The 15,243-nt window shown below is 46.8% G+C and overlaps 1 protein-coding gene across 4 annotated transcripts in view; it reads left to right on the top strand.

Annotated features, from left to right (window-relative positions):
* Positions 1-15,243, top strand: part of LOC139226625 (putative leucine-rich repeat-containing protein DDB_G0290503) — a 465,741-nt gene that overhangs the window by 107,193 nt on the left and 343,305 nt on the right. For all 4 annotated transcript variants that reach the window (XM_070857512.1, XM_070857513.1, XM_070857510.1 and 1 more), the window contains one exon: positions 14,174-14,239. In XM_070857512.1, the coding sequence (XP_070713613.1) occupies positions 14,174-14,239 (66 nt within the window). The remainder of the gene's footprint in view (positions 1-14,173; positions 14,240-15,243) is intronic.

Below are 15,243 nucleotides of genomic sequence, written 5' to 3'. Positions count from 1 at the left end.
TGATGGATGGAATTGTCATTAGTGCTATCAAAGAGCACTTACTGATCAATAACTTACTCGCTGATGCTCTGTTTAAGTTCCACCACGAGCACTCTGCTCCAGACCTCAGTACATCCATAGTCCAAATATGGACACGACCTGAATTTCAGAGGTGAGACAAGAGTGACATCAAGGTAGCATTCAACTGAGGGTGGCACCAAAGAGCCCTAGTAAAACTGAAAACAATGAGGATCAAGGGGATAACTTTCCGGTGGCTGGAGTCATACCTGACACACAGGAAGGTGGTTGTGATTGTTGAATGCCAATCATCTCCGTCCCAGGGCATCACTGCAGAAGTTGCTAAGGCAGTGTCCTCGGCCGAACCATCTTCCGCTGCTTCATCAATAACCTTTCCTCCATCACAAGGTCAGAAGTTGGGCTGATGATAGGTGTTGAGCTCCGTTCGCAATTCCTCAGATAATGAAGCAGTTCAAACTCTCTTGATTCAGAAATTGTTACCTTGGATTGGAAAACTGCCAATGTCACTCCATTATTTAAGAAGTGTGTACGAGGGTAGCAGAGGGTGTACGGGATTGTTCGGGGTAGCCAAGAGCGCATGGGGTCTAAATAAAGTGCACAACAGTGTATGGGGTTTAAGAATGGTAGACCAGTGCGAATGGCATTAAAGGAAGGTGTGCGAGCTTGTACAGGGTCTAAGGAGGGTGCGTGAGTGTTAACTGGGTGTAAGCAGGCTAACTGAGGGTGTAGGGGGTCTAAGCAGGGTACACGAGGGTGTTGGGGCGGGGTATGGGCAGATCTAAGGAGTATGTATGAGTTAGTTCAGTGGGATATTTACAGGGGTCACAAGGTAAAGGGATCTTGCCTATAAAGAACGACAAGGTTTTCAGTAATTACTAATTTCCTCGGCATTGAAGATCGAAGAAAAGAACATTTACATTTTATCCAGGGCGTAAAAAATGCAAATAAAAAGGGCTCACCTGGTCTCCATATTACAAATGGGATATCGAGGCACTGAAGAAGGTGCAAGGATGGTACCAGAACTGAGATGTTAGAACTATCAGAAAAGACTGAACAGACTGAGGCTGGAGAAGACATGTAGAAAAGATGTTTCCACTTGTGGGGGAGACCAAAATTATGGGTCTTAAATATTAAGATAGTCAGTGATGAGAAACTTCTGTACTCAGAGTGGTGAAAATGTAAAACACGCTACCATAAGGAGTGGTTGAAGTAAATAGCACAGCTGCATTTAAGGGGAAGCTAGATAAACACAAGAAGAAAGGAATGGAAGGATATGATGTAGGAGATGAAGTAGGGTGTGAGGAAGCTTGAGTGGAGCATGAATATCGGCATGGATCTTTTGGGCCGACTGGCCTGTTTCAGTGCTGTAATTTGTATATGGTAGATAAGGGAGTGTTTATGGATGTTATTTATATGGAATTCTAGAAGGCATTCAACAAGATTCTACATAAGAAACTGTTTACAAGAATGAGAGCACATGAAATTGGAGACAACCTGTTGGCTTGGATAGGGAATTGTTTAGGAGGTAGGTAGCACAGAGTAGGGATAATTGGTATGTAATATAATTGACAGGATGTGCCGAGTGGTGTGTCCCAGGGATCTGTACTGGAGTCTCGCCTTTTCACCATATTTATACATTTCTTGTCTGAAGGAATAGAGTTGTATATCCAAGTTTGCTTGCTGCACTAAGTTAGGTGGCACAGCAAATTGTGTAGATGGGAGCAGAAAGTTGCAACACGATATTGATAGAATGTGAGTGGGCAAAACAGTGGCAGAATGGAGTTCAATGTAGGAAAGTGTGAGGTCATCCACTTTAGACCTAAGAAAGATAGATCAAAGTATTTTCTAAATGGCGAGAAGCTAGGAACTGTGGATGAGCAGAGATATTTCGAGGTCCAAGTACAGAAATCATTAAAAGCTAGTGGACAAGTATAAAAAATAATTAAAAAGGCGAATGGAATGTTGGCCTTTATCTTGAGGGCTAGAATACAAAGGATGTGGAAATTATGTTAAAGCTGTACAGAGCTCTATTTAGACTCCATCTATTTAGACTCCATTCAGTTCTGGGTACTGCACCTTGAAGGGAGTGTAGTGCAGATTCACCAGAATGATACCAGAGCTAAAAGGGTTAAATTAGCTAAGGTATATAGAAGATTAAGGTGTCATCTAATTGAGATGATCAAAGGAGTTGATAGGGTAGATCGAGAGCAAGTATTTCCTTTGGTGGGACAGACCAGAACAAGGGGGCATAACCTTAAAATTAGAGCTAGGCCAGTCAGGGGTGATGTCAGAAAACACTTCTTCACACAAAGGGGAGTGGACATTTGGAACACTTCTCTTTCTCTTCCCTCTTTCCCCTCCCCCCTCCCCCCCCCACACACACACACACACACACACACACACACACACACACACACACACGCACACAAAAGCTGTGGCTCGGTCAATTGAACATTTCAAAACTGAGATTGCTAAATTTTTGTTAGCCAAGGGTGTTGAGAGTTACAGAACCAAGGTGGTAAATGGAGTTAAGCTGCAGATCAGCAGTGATCTATTTGAATGGTGGCTCAAGGGGCTGAATGGCCTATTCCTGTTCCTATTTTCTTTCTTGTGTTGCAAGATCTGGACAACATGCAGGCTTCTTGATAAGTAGCAAGTGACATTTGCACCACACAAGTGCCAGGTAATGACCATCTTCAACAAGAGAGAGCCTAACCACCTCCCCATAATATTCATAAGAACATAAGAAGCAGGAGTAGGCCATTTGGCCCTTGAGCCTACTCCACCATTCAATAAGATCATGGCTGATCTGATCATGGGCTCAGCTCCACTTCTCTGCCTGTTCCCCACAACCCTTGACTCCCTTATCGCTCAAAAATCTGAATCTCTCTGCATTAAATATATTCAATGACCCAGCCTTCTCCACAGCTCTCTAGGGCAGAGAATTCGACAGATTTACAACCCTTTTGAGAGAAGAAATTCCTCCTCATCTCTGTTTTAAATGGGCGACCTCTTATTCTAAAACTATGCCCCCTAGTTCTAGATTCCCACATGAGTGGAAACATCCTCTCTGCATCTACCTTGTCGAGCCCCATCATTATCTTATATGTCTCAATAAGATCACATCTCATTCTTCTGAACTCCAAAGAGTATAGGCCCAAATTGCTCAACATTTTTTCATAAGTCAACCCCTTCATCTCGGGAATCAACTGAATGTACCTTCTCTGAACTGCCTCCAATACAAGTATATCCCTCAAATAAGGAGATCAAAACTGTACGCTAGGTGTGGTCTCACCAATATCCTGTACAGTTGTAGCAAGACTTCTCTGCTTTTATACTCCATCCCCCTTGCAATAAAGGCCAACATTCCATTTGCCTTCCTGATTACTTGCTGTACCTGCATATTAACTTTTTGTGTTTCATGCACAAGGACCCCCCAGGTCCCTCTGTACTGCAGCACTTTGTAATTTTTCTCCATTTAAATATTTTTCTTTTTTCTGCCAAAGTGGATAACCTCACACTTTCCCACATTATGCTCCATCTGCCAAATTTTTGTCCACTCACTTAGCCTGTCTATATCCCTTTGCAGATTTTCTGTGTCCTCGTCACAACTTGCTTTCCTACCCATCTTTGTATCATCAGCAAATTTGGCTACATTACACTAGATCCCTTCATCCAAATCATTAGGATGGCATTACCATTGTTGACTCTCCCACATCAATATTTTGGGGATCGTCAATGAGTGGTCCAGTTGAGCTTCTAGTTATATAAATGCCATGGCAACTAGAGCAAGTCAGAGGCTGGATATTCTATTGCAAATGGCTCACCTCTTGACTGGAGACTTGCAGATGGAAAGGCTTTGGGAAGTCCAGAGTGGGATGGAATACTGTGCACTTGCCTGGATGCAACTGCAACAACACTTGAAGCTCAATACCATCCAGGGCAAAGCAGTCCAATTGACCACATCAGCTATTAGCTGAAACAACCACATCCTCCACCATGGGTTACCATGTCTTGAATGTATTCTATCGACAGGTGTCTTCTGTACATCGTCCATGCCTCTGATCCATACAGGAAGGTGGCTATTACTACAGCCCTGTAGACCATGAGCTTGGTGGTAGATTTGAGGGCACCTCAAGTCGCTGGAGATGTATCACCAACGATGTCTCCGCAAGATCCTGCAAATCACAGCTTTTTAAAAAAAAACATTCTTGGGATGTGGGCATTTCTGGAAAGACTGGCATTTATTGTCTATCCCTAGTTTCCCTTGAGAACATGGTAGTGAGTGCCTTCTTGATTTGCTGCAGCCTGTGTGGTGACAGTGCTCGCACTACACTGTTAGGTAGGGAGTTCCAGGACAATGAAGTAACAGCGATAGTTAGGATGATATGTGACATGGATGTGGTGATGTCATCTGCTGTCCTTATCCTTCTAGGTGATAGAGGTCTCGGGTTTGGGAAGTCATGTTAGCCTGGACGAGGACACTGATGTTCTTGTGCATCAACATCAGTGTCCTCGTCCAGGCTAACATCACCAGCATTGAAGCACTGACCACACTTGATCAGCTTCGCTGGGCAGGCCATATAGTTCGCATGCTAGACACAAGATTCCCTAAGCAAATGCTCTATGCGGAGCTCCTTCACAGCAAACGAGCCAAAGATGGGCAGCGGAAACGTTACAAGGATACCCTCAAAGCCTCCCTGATAAAGTGTGACATCCCCACTGACACCTGGGAGTCCCTGGCCAAAGACCGCCCTAAGTGGAGAGAGTGCATCCGGGAGGACGTTGAGCACTTCGAGTCTCAACACCGAGAGCGTGCAGAAACGAGCGCAGGCAGCGGAAAGAGTGTGCGGCAAACCCGCCCCACCCATCCCTTCCCTCAACTACTATCTGTCCCACCTGTGACAGGGTCTGTGGCTCTCATATTGGAATGTTCAGCCACCAAAGAACTCACTTCAGGAGTGGAAGCAAGTCTTCCTCGATTCTGAAGGACTGCCTATGATGATGAGGTGGGGATCTACAGGAAGCACTGTAGCATCTCGCCAAGGCTTCTTTAACATGACTTCCCAAACCTGAGACCTCTATCACCTAGAAGGATAAGGACAGCAGATGACATCACCACATCCAAGTCACATATCATCCTAACCATCGCTGTTACTTCATTGTCCTGGAACACCCTACCTAACAGTGTAGTGCGAGCACTGTCACCACACAGGCTGCAGCAAATCAAGAAGGCACTCACTACCATGTTCTCAAGGGAAACTAGGGATAGACAATAAATGCCAGTCTTTCCAGAAATGCCCACATCCCAAGAATGTTTTTTTTAAAAAGCTGTGATGGTCCATATTTCCTCATGGATGCCTTTGCTTCTTCATTGCTTCCTCCAAGTGGTGTTCAACATGAAGGATTCATTGCAGGCAGGGGCAGTAATGAGGTTTTTGAGCCTTGTTAGACTTGGATCCAGAAGGCATCATGGGTTCTGAAGGGCCATGCCTGCATACCTCTGCATACTGTGTACCTTTGCACCCTCACCCAATATAGGCCTGTTCTCTCAGTCCAACGGCACATACCCAAGGATATTTTTTGAGGAGTCTGCGGTGTTGCCTGACGAGTATCAAGCCTCTTGTTTGACTAGTCTTTGGGTCAGCTCTCTCATCTTGGAGGCACCAGTCCTCAAATGTTACCGAAGAGGACTTTGTTGGATCAATTTCGGCTGGGATTGCTCAAGTCTCTCCCTAATATTATGCCTGGGTGGTCACCAATTAAGTCCATCCTCTTATGCAATTGTTCTGCAACTGAGTGGCTTGTTAGGCTACTTTATTTACCATCGAGAGACACATGTAAGCCAAACTAGGTTACTAATTGCTTCCGCTTCCTGAAGACACCAGTGAACCATTGGGTTTTTAAAAACTAAATGGCATCTTTAGTAGTCATTTTCCCAGATGTATTGAATTGGGTTCTACAGCTTGCTATGATGGGGTTTGAACTCTACCTCTGGATTGGTAGTCCAGTACCGTAGGGGTCAAGTTTCGGCCGCCCGCAGGAACGGCGCACATCGGAGAGGCTCGCCTAATTTATAGAACAAAAATTGCACCGAATACTTATCTCGCGATTCTCCGATAGCTGTAGGCCCAATTCCACCTCGTCGCTGCGCAGCAGGAGCTGCTGGGGGTGGAGCTACAGCCCTGCGCAGAAAACAGTGACGGCAGCTGCGCGCGTGTGCAGTAGCTGCCGGCGTGTTGTCTCCGGGGCGGTGACCCTATCCCAGGCTGAAGGGACGTCGCCCCTATCCCCGGCCGAGTGGTCTGCGCATTTTACCTCAGCAGCGGGGCCTGCCCGCCTGGCCTCTTGCTTGGGGCGGGCCCCGCCCGAAGACCTCCTGGCAGTCGGTGTCGTCGTTGTCATCAGCGGGGCCCGCCCGCATCTCGCTGGGGTGGGCCCCGCCCGAAGAGGCGGCGGCAGCCCGGCATCGGCTACGTGCAGGGCTTCTTCGTCGTCTTCTCTCTTCTTTCCCCCTCCCCCCCCCCCCCCCCCCCCATCATCTCTCCGCTCCCCCCCCCCCCATCATCTTCTCTCCTCCCCCCATCATCTTCTCTCCTACCCCCCCATCATCCCCCCCATCATCTTCTCTCCTCCCCCCCATCATCTTCTCTCCTCCCCCCATTATCTTCTCTCCTCCCCCCCATTATCTTCTCTCCTCCCCCCCATTATCTTCTCTCCTCCCCCCCATCATCTTCTCTCCCCCCCCCCCATCATCTTCTCTCCTCCCCCCCATATCATCTTCTCTCCTCCCCCCCCCATCATCTTCTCTCCTCCCCCCCCATCATCTTCTCTCCTCCCCCCCCATCATCTTCTCTCCTCCCCCCCCCATCATCATCTCTCCTCCCCCCCATCATCATCTCTCCTCCCCCCCCCCCATCATCATCTCTCCTCCCCCCCCCCCATCATCATCTCTCCTCCCCCCCCCCCATCATCATCTCTCCTCCCCCCCCCCATCATCATCTCTCCTCCCCCCCCATCATCATCTCTCCTCCCCCCCCATCATCATCTCTCCTCCCCCCCCATCATCATCTCTCCTCCCCCCCCATCATCATCTCTCCTCCCCCCCCATCATCATCTCTCCTCCCCCCATCATCATCTCTCCTCCCCCCCCCCCATCATCATCTCTCCTCCCCCCCCCCCATCATCATCTCTCCTCCCCCCCCCCCATCATCATCTCTCCTCCCCCCCCCCATCATCATCTCTCCTCCCCCCCCCCCCATCATCATCTCTCCTCCCCCCCCATCATCATCTCTCCTCCCCCCCCATCATCATCTCTCCTCCCCCCCCATCATCATCTCTCCTCCCCCCCCATCATCATCTCTCCTCCCCCCCCATCATCATCTCTCCTCCCCCCCCATCATCATCTCTCCTCCCCCCCCATCATCATCTCTCCTCCCCCCCATCATCATCTCTCCTCCCCCCCCATCATCATCTCTCCTCCCCCCCCATCATCATCTCTCCTCCCCCCCCATCATCATCTCTCCTCCCCCCCATCATCATCTCTCCTCCCCCCCATCATCATCTCTCCTCCCCCCCATCATCATCTCTCCTTCCCCCCCATATCATCTTCTCTCCTTCCCCCCCATATCATCTTCTCTCCTTCCCCCCCATATCATCATCTCTCCTCCCCCCCATATCATCATCTCTCCTCCCCCCCATATCATCATCTCTCCTCCCCCCATATCATCTTCTCTCCTCCCCCCCATATCATCTTCTCTCCTCCCCCCCATATCATCTTCTCTCCTCCCCCCCCCCCCATATCATCTTCTCTCCTTCCCCCCCATATCATCTTCTCTCCTCCCTCCCCCCCCCCCCCCCAATCATCTTCTCTTTCCCCCCTTCTCCCTGGTGCTGCAGTAGGTGAGTAGAAATATTTTTTTATTGATTGTGATTTTTAAATTTTTTAATTTATTTGGATTGATTTATTTATTGATTTATTTATCATTTATTATTGATGATGGCTCTTTATTTGTAAAAGTGAAATGTTTAATCTTTGTAAACCCCCCTTCCCCCCCCCCCCCTCGTTCCCTACGCCTGATTTGTAACCTACGCCTGATTTTCTAAGGTTTTTCTGAGCGTACAAAAATCTATGCTTACTCCATTCTAAGTTAGTTTGGAGTAAGTTTTTGCTGCCTAAACTTTCAAAACAGTTGTAAGTGGCCGGGCATGCCCCTTTTTTGAGAAAAAAAATCTGTTCTAAAATTAAACTGTTCTAACTCACTCAAACTGGAGCAAACTAAAGGCCAAGAATTTCAATTTATAAGATACTCCATTCTAAACTAGTTGCTCCAAAAAAACAGGAGCAACTCAGGCCGAAACTTGACCCCGTAATTGCTACACTATTATGCTCTTGTGTTTTGGTAGAACTCTGGAAATAAATCACTAGTAAAATCTGTGCTGAAAGCTAATTCGCAAAAAACTTCTAGCATCAGATGTACTTTTACAAAATGTTCTCCATTATGGTGCACTGCTCAACCATACACTGATGACCTATCAGTTGTGAGATTATGCTACATTGATACTAATGACCCTTCGGAGATAGAACTTGTTCTGTCTGATTATTAAATATCTTGTGATACAGCTGCATGTTTTCGAATTTTTTTTCATCATTCTTCCCTACCGCACCCGAAGGTAGTGACTTATGCGGCATTTGGTTCCATAGGAACTGTCCAAGTTGCCATCCTTCATTTGTAAACCTAGCCAGTCAATGTCAGCTGCGTGGAGGCAGTGTCTGAGCCTGTCCACATATCAGGAAGAATACTTCAGACTTTCCTCTTTAAACTTCCTTCACCATCTCTGCAGCTGAGAAGAACATGCTCAGAGTTGATTAGGAGTCAAACTTGGAAATCTTCTAGTGTCCGGGGCTTAGCATTGCAATTTTTGAGATTGACATGTCGAGCCATGGAGAACCCTTCCTCCATTTTTATGCATATCATTTGAACAGCTTTGGTTTTGGTAATACCCTGTACCAGTCTTCCATCACTTTCATGATTTAAGAAGTTAAAACTTAAAAAATCTTTTATATGACAAAGGAGCACGTTACACTGTTTTGCACTCGCTTTGTGAATATACTTTTAAGGTTAAGTGTGGCATTTGACTGTTTTGCTGCTTTGCTGGTTGAGTCTGAAATAACAGTTATTTAGATGCATGATAAAAGGAGAGTTTCATAGGGCCCAAGTTTCCACAAGAAAAAAAACGGGGGCCCCTCCGAGCTGGGCGCCCGTTTTTCGTGCCTAAAACGGCGCCTAAAAAAATCCTCGGTATCCTCCACCTACTTACAGGTCCTGTGGCCCTCGGCACAGCCAGCACGAGCTGTGGGGGGGCGGAGCAGTGCCGGGACCTCTGCACATGCGCGCTACAGTCGGCACGCAAGTACAGTAGCTCCAGGCGCCGAACTGTGTGGGAGGGGCCCGAAGCACGCAGCCCCTAGCCCTGGCCCAATGGCCTCACTGGGGCTGCGTGAATGAGGCTCCTCCCACGGCCAGCTCCTGCTCCCGACCAGACCCGACACCCGCTCCCTCTCTCTCTCTCCCTCCCCTCTCTCTCCCTCCCTCCCCCCCTCCCCCCTCTCTCTCCCTCCCCCCCATCCCCATCTCTCTCCCTCCCCCTCTCTCTCTCTCTCTCTCTCTCTCTCTTCCCCCCCCCCCCTCCCCTCCCGCTCAGCGGCACGAACGGCTGCAGAATTCTCCCTGGCTGAAGCACTTTCACACAGGTAGGAAGATGGTTTATTTAATCTTTTCTTGGCTTATAAATGTTTATTCAGGTTGGATTTATTTGTATAATATTTGTAGAAGTATAAATAAGGATTTATTGTCGAATTTAATGAGTTCCCTTCCCCCCCTCCCCACCTCGTTCTGGACGCCTAATTTGTAACCTGCGCCTGATTTTTTAATGTGTAGAACAGGTTTTTTCAGTTCTACAAAAATCTTCTCTGGCTCCATTCTACTTTAGTTTGGAGTACATTTTCACTGTGGAAACTTTCAAATCAGGCGTCAGTGGCCGGACACGCCCCCTTTTGAAGAAAAAATTCTGTTCTAAACTAGAACTGTTCTACCTGACTAGAACTGCAGGAAAAAAAATGTGGAGAATTGCGATTTCTAAAATAGTCCGTTCTCCACCAGTTGCTCCTAAAAATCAGGCGCGAATCATGTGGAAACTTGGGTCCATAGTTTTAGAACTTTTTTTTGTATTAGGACTTTAGATCTCATTCTCAAACAGGTTTCTCAATCTTTGGATCTGTGTCCTGGAAGGACGATCTTTCTGGCGAGTAATATGCTGACTGATCGCCTCTAATTAGGCGCATGTGTAATACTGCACTCTAATTCTGCCTTCTTGAGTATCCCTGATTATAATTGCTCAATCATTGGTGTCTAGGCCCAAGCTCTGGAACTCCCTGCCTAAACCTCTCCGCCTCACTACCCCTCTTTCTTCCTTCAAGACGCTCCTTAAAACATATCTCTTTGACCAAGCTTTTGGTCAATTTTGCTAATTTCGACTTAAACTTCTTGTTTATATTCTAATATTTTCAAACTATACATGACATCAGCATATCAATACATGCTCCAGATACATAGAAGAATGGATAGGTCTATGAATGTGGTTAAATCTGTTTTATAAAAGTTGGGCAAATATAACTGGAACAAAATGTGAATTCTTGTGCAAGTGTATATGTTCTCGATTGCCGTGAAGGAGTTCTGAGGCACGGCAAACCAGCCAAAGGTGGGAAGAGGAAACATTTCAAGGACACCTTCAAAGCCTCCTTGATAAAATGCAACAACCCCACCAACACCTGGGAGTCCCTGGCCAAAGACCGCCTTAAGTGAAGGAAGTGCATCCGGGAGTGTGCTGAGCACCTCGAGTCTCATCGCCGAGAGCATGCAGAAACCAAGCGCAGGCAGCGGAAAGAGCGTGCGGCAAACCAGTCCCAACCACCCTTTCCCTCAACGACTGTCTGTCCCACCAGTGACACGGACTGTGGGTCTCATATTGGACTGTTAAGTCACCTAAGACCTCACTTTTGGAGTGGAAGCAAGTCTTTCTCGATTCCGAGGGACTGCCTATGATGATGGATATGTTCTGCTTTCTGGACACCACAAGCTAGCGTAGACAAACTAACGTAATACGTTGGTTATACTACCTTCTTGTGCCCAAACTTTCAGAATTGCTCCAGTTGTGTCAAAAGTGGAATGTACACTTTGGATTGATGATGCTGATTCCAACTGAATGGTTAATATTTTGGTATGTATAGCGATTGCCTTGCATTGCATCTCACAACAGTGATAGAACATGTAATTGCACGATGCATTGTTGAGTATGTTATCTTATAAACCAGTGGACCTGCAGTGTACTAAGGGCCTGGCTAGAAAACCAGAACCAAACGTTTGTTTTGATTTGTGGGCCAGTTTGCATTAGAAGCAAGAATTTGAATCTAGATGATGCGTTTTGTGACCTCGGGTCGCCTCAAAACGCTTCACAACTATTGAAGTACTTTTGAAATGTAGTCAATGTTGTAATGTTGTGTGCAAATCGGCTGTCTCGTTAGCCTGCAAGATCCCACAAACAGATCATTTGTTTGTGATATTGGCCAGGACATGGAAGTCCCCTGTTCTTTTTCGAATATGCCATGAGATCTTCTGCAACCACCTAAGAACATAAGCACACAAGAAATAGGAGCAGGCATAGGCCCCACGGCCCATCGAGCCTGCTCTGCCATTCAATAAGATCATGGCTGATCATCGACCTCAACTCCACTTTCCCGCCCAATCTCCATATCCCTTGATTCCCCTAGACTCCAAAAATCTAGTTATCTCGGCGGTGAATCTATTGAGACTCAGCATCCACAGTTCACTGGGGCAGATAATTCCACAGATTTACAACCCTCAGAGAAGAAATTCCTCCTCATCTCAGTTTTAATTGGGCGACCCTTTATTCTGAAACTATGCCCCCTAGTTCTAGATTCCCCACGAGTGGAAACATCCTCTCTGCATCGACCTTGTCAATCCCCCTCCGAATCTTGCATGTTTCACTGAGATCGCCTCTCATTCTTCTAAACTCCAGAGAGTATAGGCCCATTCTACACAACCTCTCATCATAAGACAAGAACTCTCACCCAGGAATCAGTCTAATGAACCTTCGTTCCATCGCCTCCAAGACAAGTATATCCTTAGATAAGGAGACTCCAGGTGTGGTCTCTTCAAGGCTCTGTACAATTGTACTCCAATCCCCTTACAATAAAAGATAACATGCCTTTTGCCTTCCATATTGCTTGCATTACCTGCAAGCTAACTTTCCCGCAGCCGCCGAGGTCCTGCCAGAAATAGTCGTTTTCTGGGCGATTCCTCCAGAATCGGCCATCTACCGTCGAGGTTCAGCCCGGCAGGTACTTGATGTGGAAGGGTTCCGCCCATGTCGCATTGTCCTGCTCGCCCATGCCTGATGTCTGTAAACTGCCATTTTGATGCTTTTTCCTAACCTTCCGTCGATCTGCCGCCCGCCAGATTAAACTAGGTGATTCATTGAGAAAAGTATTGGTGCAGGCTGGGTCAAATGACGAGTTCTGTAACATTCCATAATTTTCAGGAAATGGAGTGAGGTGAAAAATGTCTGTCATATTTTTATAAAGTCATGGAATTCTTTCACTATATGCAAAAGATATGTAGATTTTAACTAGATACGATTAGAAGAATTTGTTACACACACGTTAGGAATTTATTCCATTCTCAATTATTACATGATGGTTTGTCCCAGCCAGGAATGAGATGATTTAATTTCTATAACAGTTGAAGCTGATTTTAAATGAGGAATTTTATTAACAAATAAACTACTTGGTATTACTTTGTAATAATGAAGCTATACAAGTAGAAGGGATATTTCTTGTCCATTATTTCTCCACACATTTTTGAAAGAATTATTTTATAAATGCAAAAGACAAGTGCCCGAATGCAGCGGCCACGGGGCGATGTCGAATGGTCGTCGACTTGTGGCGGCCTGGCCGGAGCTCGCTAAAATCACCTCGGGACTTTTTGCTGCGGTGTGATCCGTCCCGCTCCTGTAGATGCATTTAAAGACATCAGAGCACGGACCGCAATGGAGCCTCCCTGGAGGGGTGGGTGGGGGGGAGAAATTCACCTGCAAAAGTCTCCCAGCTGTCGCTCGGTTCCCTGACAGCTTTTTGTGTCGGTGCACTCCTTGTTGGGCCTTGTTGGTTGGCTGTGCGGCTGCCCTTAAAGGGACAGCGCCACCATTTTTTTTTTTTTTTTGTCATCCAACTGCCAGGTTGGGCCAGCGATTATGCCCCTGGGTTCGGCCAGGCTATCAACAGGCAGCTTGGCACCCTGTCCCTGGTGTCCCAGTGGACCTAACCGAAAAAGATGCAGAGCTCGAAGTGGCTCTCCCCTTCAACTGAAGATGAGAGATGTGTTGACGAGCCAGCGCGATGACATCATCGGCACGGCGCTGATGACTGAGGAGACTCCGTCCCTCCGCCACTTCCGCCCCGCTAGTGACGCCCACTCCGCTCTGCCCCCATGATGAGGCCACCTCCGTTCCGCATGGAAAAAAAAGTTTGAGGAGCTGAATTTCTCCGGATGGGCCGCCCCATCCATTGCGGCGGCCAGAAGACTTGGAAAACGGTAGGTCCGCGCCGTTTCAGCCCTAAGATATTAAGTATAAGGCAATAGTTCTGAGTGTATTTCAAGGGAATCATTCAGATAGTTGTCAACAAAAAATTTTCTGATCCTAATGAGTTCCCTTCTGTGACTTGCTGACTTTCTTTTCTCATGAGTGAGACTTTCTATTTCTAGGGTGTATTTATCATCTTGTCTTGGGCCTTATGCGCTGGCTGATGGGCTTGGTTATCTGCTGCAAGGCAAATGGAATTAATCGGCTTTTACAGCCCAGAATGAATTTTCTGGGGAAGCACCTTCACAAAACAGCAAAGATCAGATCAGGATATTTAACATGACTCAAACTGAAGTTATGAGCTTTATTGTTTGTATATCTTGGGTATACAAAATAGTTTCCCATGGAAAATGATTCAAATGGAAGTGTTGAAGCAAACTGTTGCAGGTGTTCAGTTTATAATTCTTCTCTGCTCTTCTTCTCCAACCTTTAGAAATGGCAGCGCAGATTCTTTGTGTTATATGAACATGGCTGTCTACGTTATGCCTTGGATGAATCGGTAAGTGATGCTTTCTTCATTAATGACTTGGCATCATGGATCTGATTGCTTTTGAAGACATGGCAGCATTTTACAATCGATCAGATAGTTGTTCATAAATAAAATGCATTTCAAGCTGTTTCAGTACTTTAAAAAATAAAAGTAAATTCTTTCCCATTAAAATCCAAAAGTTATTTTACTGACTGATTTAACATCATTGTTAAATTGTGATAATATGGATGTGTTGCACTATACCTCTCCGGTCCGGGACTCTTTGGTCCAGCAACATCCCTGGTAGAGCATCATTCCCGGTGGGGGGGGGGTCGCGGCCCACGTTGTGTCGTGGGGCTGGCTGCTCCTCTTCTCCCCGCTGCCTCCGGTGTTCCCTCCTTGGTCGGGTCGGCGTGGAGAGAGAGTGAGGAGCGTGGCGGCTGACTGAAGCGCTGAAGCTGGATCCGAGAAATGCTGCGCAGTAGGCTTCTGTGTAGCGCATGCGCAGAACGTGGCCAGGTTGTTGTCAGCAGCACCCAGTAAGTCTAGGATACTGCTGACAGCGCTAGGGTCGGCGTGACCTCCCGTGGTCTAGAAAATTTTCTGGTCAGGTCTCAAGGGTGCCGGACTGGAGAAGTACAACCTGTACTTATAGGGGTAGGTTTTCTACTGAATTGTTATCTAATCCCAAGCATTAGGAAGAGAGAACACTTATTTGCAATTTTTACATCAGGGGACGTTCCACACGCAACTTGCAATGAGGGATAATTTATGGATACTGTACTAATATATTTGTCATTGTAATGCTTAAGATTATGCTTGTGCATCTGTGTTATATTTGGACTTTTAAAAGGCTTTTGACAAGATCCCACACGAGATTGGTGTGCAAAATTTAAAGCACATGGTATTGGGGGTAATGTACTGACGTGGATAGAGAACTGCTTGGCAGACAGGTAGCAGAGAATCGGGATAAACGGGTCCTTTTCAGAATGGCAGGCAGTGACTAGTGGAGTGCCGCAGGGCTCAGTGCTGGG

The sequence above is a fragment of the Pristiophorus japonicus genome, chromosome 16, assembly GCF_044704955.1.
Source record: "Pristiophorus japonicus isolate sPriJap1 chromosome 16, sPriJap1.hap1, whole genome shotgun sequence".
Classification (NCBI taxonomy): Eukaryota; Metazoa; Chordata; class Chondrichthyes; family Pristiophoridae; genus Pristiophorus; species Pristiophorus japonicus.
Note: the sequence above shows the minus strand (reverse complement) of the source record. Positions and strands in the feature narration are given on the sequence as shown.